The sequence below is a fragment of the Falco rusticolus genome, chromosome 1, assembly GCF_015220075.1.
Source record: "Falco rusticolus isolate bFalRus1 chromosome 1, bFalRus1.pri, whole genome shotgun sequence".
Classification (NCBI taxonomy): Eukaryota; Metazoa; Chordata; class Aves; order Falconiformes; family Falconidae; genus Falco; species Falco rusticolus.
The window spans coordinates 17,121,742-17,132,152 of NC_051187.1; the positions used below are offsets into that span (position 1 = coordinate 17,121,742).

The 10,411-nt window shown below is 48.5% G+C and overlaps 1 protein-coding gene across 7 annotated transcripts in view; it reads left to right on the top strand.

Annotated features, from left to right (window-relative positions):
• The window catches only part of BCAS3 (BCAS3 microtubule associated cell migration factor), a 370,061-nt gene that overhangs the window by 353,944 nt on the left and 5,706 nt on the right, over nt 1–10,411 (top strand). Inside the window, exon 26 of one of the 7 annotated variants that reach the window (XM_037371400.1) lies at nt 1,078–1,135. The exons of the other annotated variants lie outside the window; for them this stretch is intronic. Within the exon in view, the coding sequence (XP_037227297.1) occupies nt 1,078–1,135 (58 nt within the window). The remainder of the gene's footprint in view (nt 1–1,077; nt 1,136–10,411) is intronic. 7 annotated transcript variants of the gene reach the window in all.

Below are 10,411 nucleotides of genomic sequence, written 5' to 3' on the forward strand. Positions count from 1 at the left end.
CATTACTTTCAACTCTGAAGCCAGCTTTGTGATAAACATTTTGTTAACCCTTTCTTGCCAGCATACAGACCTGGGGAATAAATGCACTTTCCCTTTGCAGAAAAATCAATATCATAATAAAACAAAGTGCAGTCACATTTCTAGATTTGTCATTCCTCCTGGAGAAAGAAATAAGGAGAAACATATATGAGATGACTAAATGATGTCTGCATCCAGGCATCTCACGCTGCTGTATACGAAATGAGCTCAGCAGTGTCCTTTCTACTGGAATATAAAGAAGTGACACAAGATAGGGCCAGCACTCTATTTAAAACTTAATTCCTTACTCATTGTTCTGCAAGTGTTTTAGCTCTTCTGTGCAGGCTGTAATTGGGTTATGACATTATTGGAACTGGACATTTTTCTTCCAGTGCTTTGTCTCAAAGTAGTTAACAGAGAAACAATTCCCTTTCTCCTTAGAGATTTGTTATTGCATTGGGTTTTGTTTTGGTTTGCTTTGGTTTGTGGTTTTTCCTCCTAATGATTAAGCAAATTAATTTTCCTACTGCAATACCCCAGTATTTCACAGGAAAATGTAAAGCTGTGTTCTGTCTAGCTTGGCTTTGCTCACATTGGATTGTTTCGCTGAGTACCTCCTAAAGCCTTAAGCTTTTTGCATCACTGAGGCTTCTGCTATTGATTTCAAGGGGAACAAGAGGAAAGCCACGGTAGGTATTCATTTAGGCCTGATTCTGTAAAGGGCTGAGCACCCATGCAGCTGTGTTTGCAGCATCATGCCCACGAGGTGATGCTTACTATTCGAAGAAATTTATTTTGATGCATGCAAAAGCTGTTGATTTTTAACAGTTTGCTTAATTAATTTTGTGTTTGTACAGCTTGGCTTGGAAATCTGTTATTTTGAGTTTTCTAAATATTTAGAAACATTTCTCAGTGTTTATTAAATCTTCCCTTTAGAAGTCCGAGTGCTGAAGCCTGCCCCACACCGAGCGGTCCCACACTGAGCAGGGTGCAGGAGACTAGGAGACTACAGGATTTTTCCATCTCTAGTTTCTATAATTACCTTGTTATTCCTTTCAGGAGTCTTTGCATGGTATTCTTATGTAGGATACGACTTACAGCAAGCGTATCTCTCTTCGTAAGTATAAGAGCCCTCGTCTCCCAGCATTTGAATCAGGACTGGTATTTTTACAGCTGTTTCGTGAGCGAAAACTTGTTGCAGCTGCTGAGGTGGTGGCAGAATAAAGAAAAGACAGTTCCTCTTACTGCTGCCCAGCCCAGCAGCCCCAGAGAGCCTTTCGGTATTTTGCTGGTTTTTACAGGAGCGATGGTAGGGGTGTGCGGCGGTGCCTGGCACTTGCTCCTAACGCCGGGATTGGCTGGGGCAGGCGCGAGTGCCCCTCGGCTCTGCTGCTCCAGCTTTGCCACCTGAGCCCCGGGGACACCAGCACGCCCTGAAATCCCTGGACAGCCTTCCATGCCTGCTGCGACCCTGACGTTAAGGACGAGCCGCAGCTGGGGTCGCAGCGCAGGGCATGCTGCGGGCTGGGGAGCTGGTGGTGTGTGGCCAGCGTGCCACCCCCCGCTGCCATCCCCCCGTCCCGCTGTCGGCACTGCCAGGCTGAGGCTGCTCCCCGTTCAGCTTGCTGCGGAGCTCCTGCGCATCTTGCGTTAACTCTGGGAGAAGTTTGAGCCTGTCTTTCTCTGAGAACAGTGCGAGGCCAGTTTGCCGGCTCCCCTTCTGTGCCCATGCAGAGCATGAACGTCCCGCTGGTGCCAGGGGCATCAGCTGTCCCCTGGCTGGTGGGAGGGTGACGGCCCGAGTCCTTGCAGAGCTCTCACAAACTGTGCATTGCCCTCACCCGGGGAGATGGGAGAGGAGGCTGTAGGATGGAAACCCATTTATGCAATAAATAGTTAAGCAGTCGAACTGTAAAATGGACGCTTCTTATTAGAGAGAGACGATGAAGTATGAGTCACCAAACGGCAAAATACGCATTAACGCAGCAAAACCCCAGCAATAAATGGAAGGTCAAAAGCTAAAACAATTAAAATGTTCCAGCGTGAGCCAGCCCCCTGGCCCTGCAGCTTTCAGTCCTCGCAGCTGCAGAGGCCCCTGTGCCACCACGAGCTCTGCTCCTCGCACTTCGACATCGGGAGGTACAAAGGGGCTCCCAAAGTGCCACCTGCGCCCACCCCAGGGCCCTTCTCCCACCGCTTCGGGCACCGTATCACTGCCTATCGTCGTGCTGCCGTCTGCAGCCCTGCCATCACCTCTCATCACCCCTGCACGTTTCTCTAACAGAATATCAGACAAATAGTAACCTGATTTTTCTGATAATCTAGCCTTGCTATCCGCGGTGGAGCCAGAGAGCATCAGGGCTTGGGGCTGTATCCGTGCCGAACAGCAATGCCATGAGCTCTCTGATGCTTGTGGGTGCCTAGCGGGGATGGTCAGGCAGAAAGCGGGGTAGAAGAGAAAAACAAAACCCAATGGGGATTTTGGCTGGGGAAGGATCTCCCTGATCGATGGGGAGGGAGACTCCCGGGAGCGTGTCCGTGGGACCGGAGCTGGTGGCTGCCCCCAGCAGGAGCGGTGGTGTAGCCGGGTCCCTGGCAATGCTGGGAATGGTTAGTTCTGTGTGAGGTATATATCGTAATTTCTGGTATGAAAAGATTAGCTTTCCTTCCATTCCTAGCCTGCTGTCTCCCCACCATGGATAATATATAAAACAGTAGACTTTTATTCATTAACATTTATGGGAAAATGTTAATATTAAACTGTAAGTGAAAAGCCCTATCTTATTGAATTCTTCTGCTGTGTTATTGGGAGCCTAATTACATTTTGCATTTAAATAAAAACCAGATGACGTTCAGGACGGTCAGGCAAGCATTCTGTAAGTGAGAATTTATCTTGCGATCTGGGTAAACAATGTCTCATCATTTAACAGTTATTATAAATAATGGGTTTTTAAGCACTTTGCTGGGAGTTCATATTGGCTCCACACGGGTTGCACTAAGGGAGAGAGAATTTCAGTGACATCTTCCAGGCATCCGGTGAGGAGGAATCATATCCTGAGCTCACTTCTCAAGCTGCAGCAGTTTTCATCCTCCTTTGTTTATTATTGCTCAATATGCTGTGCACAATTGGCTGACAAAAAAAAACCCTAAGAGGAAGAAAAATGATAAATTGGTTGGAAGCATTTTGCAAATGGAGAAACCATCCAGGCTGCTGCCCCGGCAGGGGTGGAGGGTGTTCAGGACCCCTGCAGAGGCTCATGCAAGTGGGTGAAAGCTTCAGAGGCCTATTTTCTGTAAAAATGGTGCTGTGTAACAGTTGTGTGTTCACAGAGAATGAAAACGATGTCGAGGCAAAATGTAAAGACAGAGGGGTAATACACCGGCTGCTTTTTTCTTCGTTTCTTCTGGTGCCCTCTTAAATTACATCACTGGCAATTAGATGCTTGGTATTGCATGAGCCTATTTAGAAAAAGAGTAAAACTTCTCCAAAATGGAAATAGCTTTCTCCCCATTTCTGTTGTTTGTATTCTGCATTTCGTTCCTGTCGCTTCAGACACAGTGGCAGTGCTTTTGTTGCTGGCTGGCTTTTAGGCTTCGCTCCGTGTTCCTCCGGCGTTAGCAAGAGCCTCTGAGATCTCTCCAAGGCATTTCCCATCACAGGCAGGGAGCAGCTTCCCCGCAGGCTGTCCCGCATCCCAGGAAGGAATTAGTTTCTATGCAGACAGAAATAGGTGGGAAGGGGATGAATTTTTTTAAGCAACCATTTGCTGTTGTGAAAAGATACAGCATTTGGGAGTGCCCGAGGCTGGCTGGTGGCGTGTCAGCTCCTGACGCACCAGGAAGCCACCCACCCTGTAAAATGGCTATTCCAGGACGTAAACTATTTGTTGGCTTGTTCTATGCAAGGCATTTTATCCCGTTTTCCAAGAAGACCCCCACAGCTAAAATACCATCTTTTTTTAATTTATTTATTTTTGGTGTTTATTTGTTATTTCCTTGGTCAGCAGCTTTCCCAGTATCTCCCCAACACATGAACTCTGTGTTTACATCAAAAGCCGATGGCGTTGTGAAATTCGAAGGGACAGTATCACTTCTCCAAGTATTCCCAAGGATGTTTTTCTGGGAAGGCCGTGGCAGGAAGGTGCCGGCAGGGTCGGCAGCCCAGACCTGGCCATCCCCTCCGTTGCAGACCGGTGGCACGGCATGGGAACAAGGGGCTGTGAGCAGCTGCGGATGGTGAGCACATGCGGAGCCTGGTCGAGGGGAGCAGGACGGGCAGGGTGGCAGCTCCCTAGCAGGCACTGGCAGCCCCATGCCGGGGGGTCCAGCAGCGGTGCCAGGTGCTGTGCCGCGGGAGGATGCTCAGGTGTGCTGCTGTGCTGGTTTTCTCCTAAGCAGGCACCGCGTGCCCGTGGACAGCATCTCCCATCTACTCCCATGCGCCACACCGAGGAGCTGTTCCCGCTGGGCACACCATCGCTGAGGCCGTGTTGCCAGGTGGAAATAACACTTGGAGGCGTTCATCAAAAGAGTTAACCTAGCAGCCCCCCTCCCCCTCCTGCAGCTGTGGGTAGGTGAATTGCGCAGGGGCAGATCCCTAACCTGCAGTCTGCGTGTGCTCTTTTGCCTTCCCTCAGGGTTACTTTTATCCGCACACTTTAAAAAAAAAAAAACTTTAGATTATATCATGTCAAGATTGCGTTGTGTTTTCAGTTTTATCTTTTGGAAGCGTGGCTGGTCACCCATCAAAATGCAAGTGAAAAGTCTGCAAAAGCGCACAACGTGAAGAGCAGGTAGTTATATTAACTTCGCTGCCAGATGCCCAAGTGCGAGGCAGAATCTGCACAGCTTGAGATGATTTAAATTGCCTTTTATGTGGACTGTGGCCAGAGGAATGCCTTGGTTTCCCATTAGGTCTTTTAGATTTCACACGAGAGTTCTCCTCCGCCACGCACTCGTCCATAGGCTGCAGCTCATTCACACGTTTGACGGTGTTTGTAAGAGTGTCGCCAAGGAGGCAAAGTCCATTGGAGGTGGTTCTGGGAGCAGGTTTTAAAATACGACTTCTAAAAAGTGAAAACATCAAATGTACTTTTTTCAGCTGCCTTCTGGTTTCATGAGAACAAACGCTTCGGATGTCAGTTGTCAAGGCTCTTTCATATTTATTTCTAGCATCAGAATTTGGAGCTATATAAATAAGACAGAGTGTATTAAGAGCCTCAAGCAAGCCTGCAAGAGAGCAAGCTCACAAGGTTGGCCCGTTGGTTTTCCAGGCTTGGTTAATACTTACTCTAGGTGGAGATGTGATTTTAAGAGGACAACTACGAGCTTGGAGTGCTTTGTAAAACCTGTGTTTAGAAGATTGTTCTGCTTGAAGCAGCGATGCCAACATAATCTTTAAAATAATTGACCATATAGACCACATAAGTTGTGTTTGCAACTAGGATTATTTGGATGGGTTTGGAGTTTCTCAGCGACACTACAACTAGCACCAGGAAGCGAAGGGGAAGGAGGAGACCTCTGCTCCTCAGATCTCCACCTGAGCTCTTCCGACTCGAGAGCCTTGAATTGTTTAGATGAGCAGACAGGGCTCGGTCTGCGGTGACATCATTTTGTGAGCTTCAGCGAAACTCTGCTGATTTGGAGCAGCTGAGCATCTGCTCCCCCCAAACTTTTAACTTTTCCTTTGAATGAAACCCAAATTCCAGTCCGGTTTAGCTTCCTCCTCGGCATCAATCTGCAGCGGGGAGACAGCCCAGAGCCTCCCAGTAGCTTTCCTTGCTGGCCGGAAAGGCCACTTCGTGTCAGAAGTAGTGGAAGTTGTGCCAGAATTATTTTGCTTTGTAATATTATACTTTGAAAATGAACTTGGCAGTAGGTTTGTGTCGGCAGCACGCAGCGCACACGTGCGGGATGCGCCTGGGCACGCCCGGAGCGCAGGAGGTGACCTCGGGGTGCCTGGTCCTCCTCGCCGGGGGCATCGAGGAGCCTCCACCACAGAGGTGGTAGCGCAGGAGGGGGGAAAAATAAATGGGTCTTAGACATGAAAGAAACTGCTGGAGTTTGGAGGGTCAGGCGTGTCAGAAATCGCCATTCAGCGTATTGGCGAGGGGCTGCCCAGACCCTGAGGTAGTCACCGGGTTTGCGGTTTTGACCTTCAGGGAGTGTTTCCTTACACAGCTCTTTTGCTGGGGCTGTTGGGCCGAGCCTGGCAGCGGAGGAGGGACCCCCAGCATGCCCAGTCATCACACTGCTGCACGGGGGCTTTGCTGCAGCCACCTTTGAGAAGGACCCCCCGCCCCAAGATCTTGAGTGGCTCCGGCTCTGGTGGGATGCCCTGCTTAGATCCATGCGCTGGGTCCGAACCTGCTCTGGATAGAAGTGTGGTGGTCTTAGGAGTAGGAGCGTCGCCTCCAGAACTTCTGAGTGAGATCCAGAGAGTCTGGAGGCTGCAGGACATGGAGCTGTAGGTGTTGTGAACACACAGATTACCCTGAATTTGTGTTTTCCTTTGTGGAGTCGGAGGCTGACGGAGAGGTCACTGCTGAGCAATCTGAGGCACTCCCATAACCCTGGGAATAAGAGACCAAACCCAGGAATTTTAATACAGTGCTTTCTCTGCAAAGGCTTTTGCTCTGATATATGCAGATGTGCTGCTTCGTAACTGAAGATACAGGATAATACTGCCTAAATATGTTAAAAAAATGCATATACACACTGGCTTGCACAGGAAAGCATGTATTACATATAAGGTACATTGTAGGAAATTACAGTAGCAACATAGCGCAGCTTTCAGGATCGGGTTGGAGAGAATTCCTTTAATCCCAAGCAAATGTATCTGCATATTCATTTTAAAATCTTTTCTGGAAATCTTGCACAAGGAGTCGTAGGTTTGCATGGTGTGGATGGACTACAGAAATTGTTTTCTATAAGCATTTGACTGTTCTAGCTTTTGAAATTTCACATACTGACTAAAATCGGCAACTCATCCTTCTGAAGTGCCATTTATAAACATCCTAAACCTCTTTACAAAAATATACAGCTCTAGGAAACTTGAGATTATTTTTTAAAAGCACTGCAGTCATTGTGAAAGTGCCTATCGCGAAGAATATTCTCCCTCTGAATGCTAGCCCTTTATCTAGTGCACTTTTAACCTTCCATAAAACACTCAGAGTCAAGCCTGGCAAGATGCCAAGGTCTTGGGTCTCCTACTCCATGGGCTCCATACGTGTGGAGGTTTTGGGGTTCTCTTTTTAAAGGAAAAAACAAGCTGCTTGCCTTTGGTTTTTTTTCTTGGTAGACAAAATTCTGTGGAAGTTGATGCATGCAAATGTTTTGTCCGTGTCTCAACGAGCTCTTCGTGCCTGAAGTAAACCCAGACGTTTATGGAAGTTCAGATGTCCTCCCCGTTTTGTGAGTGTTAGTTGGTTGGCGTCGCCACATTGAAATAAGATGCAAGAAGTGAAATTTGTGGTCTCGGAGGGGCTCTGACATTCAGAAAGCTCAGTCTTCATTCCCCCGATTATCTCCTGCCTCCTGTACCTCCTCCTCTCCTGGCTAGATCCTGCCACCTTTTTTCCAACATGCCAGGTCTTATCTCCAAGTGCACTGTCGTGGCAAACTCTGTGGATTCAGCATTAGAGCTCTTGTAAGAGAGTTTGACAGTAACTACTCTTTTACATAGGCCACTGAATTCTGGTGTCAGAGAAGTCATTCAGGCAGCGTTTGGTACTCTCTTTTTACTTTGCAATTTAATGCAGGTGCTTCTGTGGAGTCTCAGCATCTTTCAGGTTGCAGCAGGATGAAATGACTTCAGTAGGGGAATTGATTTTCAATGTTCAAATGCCGTAGCAACCGTTACGTTTGCTCTTTTGAATGGAGTTTAAAATCTGTCTTCTCAGATTGATGGGTTAAAAAAAAAAAGGGGGGGGGGGGGGGAGAGACATTTCTTAGGAGCAGGTTTGTCACGGCTGCCCAAAGCACGGCAGGGATCGGTCCCTGCAGCTGCCTGCGCTGGCTGCCGGAGCGCGGGGTGAGCTGGCACAGGTTAATGGCTTCGGCAGGGGCAGGGCGTGAGGCTTGGCGCAGAGAGCAGCTTTAATTGACTTTTAAACATTATAGTAACATATAAAGCTGGGAACCACCTTTCTGTCTGCGCTCCCTTTGGAAAGGAGCAATGTAAAAAATACACTTGCCAGAAATTAGGTTTCAGCCATCTCAAATGAAAAGGAGCTTGGAAAAAAAATAAGAGCTTTAATGAGTACTTGGGGCTTGCGTTTCACTGCAGTTTGATACAAACGATTTTCGCTTATCCGAGTACCCCAGCGCTCGGGTTCCCCTGGGGGTGTGGTGCCCCCCTCTGCCCTCGCCGCCAGCAGGTCCATGGGGGCTGCGGCCGCCAGCGGGGCTGGAGCCAGCGCCGCAGGTCCTCGCCTCCCGGGGTGGAGAGATGGGGTATAATTAGAGCTTCCTCGTTAGCATAATTGCATTTCAAAAAAAAAAGGGTGGGAGGATAGTCAAGAACAACCTACAGCTGCAGCAGCAGCAATGCCATTTCTGAGCTGGGGTGTCGGGGTGGTGTTTCATGACCCGTCAGTGGCTTTTGAGCCCTTTTCTGCCTTGGGCTGCACCATCCGTGCTCCAGGCAGCAGCACCAGCTCCTGTGGGGGCCGCTTCGGATGTTCGTAGTTCATGTTCGTGCAGAAATAGAGCCAGAAGCGTCCAGCTGAGTTTGGGACATTGTCTATAAACACTGAGAGACGGAGAGCTTACATGTACAAGTGCGTGTCAGCGTACAGGGGAGCGGAGGCTGCGCGTCGGGGCCGGTGTGAGCTCCTCTGGGGAAACATGTCCCGCTCCCCTCAGTAAAATAAAAATGTTTTAACTAATCCATTCACTGGGGAGCACTGTGTAAATTACAAACAGTTTAAGAGATCCTCAAGACTTCCATTGTATTAATACAAATTGCCTTTTAGTGTTTGCTCTGTATAGGATCCTTTTGAATGAGAATCCAGATGGCAGAAGCTACGTAATTATTATTCATTACAGTTAATAAGTAACACTCGGAAGCCCCAGTCAGTTCTGCAGGTCCCTTGTGATAGGCATTGGGCAAATGTAAGTTCAAAAACCGGCCTTAGTGCAGAATATTTTAGGACTTCGGTTAAGGACAAGCAGGTGTGAAGGGCCCTTGGTCCGGGTGCGCCAGGCAGGCTGTCGTTCCGTCTCACCTCTCCTCCCAACGAAGGTAATTATCTTCTGAGTTTAAAATTAGGCTCTCTTTTTGGCCTTTTAGCTGTCTTCCAGAAAACTGCCAGTGGCCGGGGAAGGTGGCCTCGGTAAGCAGCACCGTTCCTCTTCCCCGCTGCGGCAAGACGCCCCTCTCGCCTCCTGGATTTGGGGAGGGGGCGAGGACGTTCCCGTGCTCATGAGCCTGAAAAGTTCCCCAAAACAATTGCCGTGAATGACAGAAATGAAATCGAGGAGATTCAAGCCCTGCTGGCCATTACCCCACTTCCTGCATTCCTACTTGTTAATTGTCTAATTCCTAACGAGTCGTCAGGCGTCTGATGGACTTTCTGATGTGTGCTCACTCTGACGCTTCCTTCCCTCCCCTCCCTGGCCTCATCCCTCACCAGAGACCTTGTTCCTTTAAAAATGCCATCCTTAAAAATCAGAAATACTCAGCCCAGCAAAAGGAAAAGGGAACTTGACATTAGTTGAGCTTGAAAGGCTTGGTGCTGTGAAAAGTGACTGACGTGTGAAAAGAGGCTACAATTAGTTCTTTCCCCGAGCACTCTCCCATTCAGTCCAGGGTCACTCCTTCAGCGAGCTGCGGCTTTGAGGGTAATGTGTTGTGACAGTTTGAGATGATGAAGAATAATTCTTGTATTCAGAGTTGCTGCCGCTTCCCCGCTGCCCTGACACATCAGGCTGCTGTCATTGTATCATTTATCCTGGCTGCGGCTCCGCCGGGCTGTGCGGGAGCCCGGGCAGCCCTCGGTAGGTAGGAGGAAAGGGTCAGCTCTTCCAGCAAATGATTTTGGAGGATATTTTGAAACTGTGCTTAACAGGGGAAAGCAAACTGAGAGAAAGGAAAAACCATTAGAAGAAATAATGCACTGGAGATGAGATTTTTGAGTAGACATAAAGGAGATACCACGGCTTCAAGTGGACCACTACAGAGCGAGCACAAATAAGAAAGGCAGCATAATTTATGAGTGTTCCGGGCAAAAGAGGGCTATATGGATTTTCTTCAGGCATTGAATTAATGCGCCCTATAAAATGGTTTCACATTTAAGCTTGGCAGGGCTTTGTACCTTTCTGGATTTGATGGGGTCCTTTGACAGTTCCTAGAGCTTTCTGGAACTGAGGTTGCAGCCACCTCACTGGACAG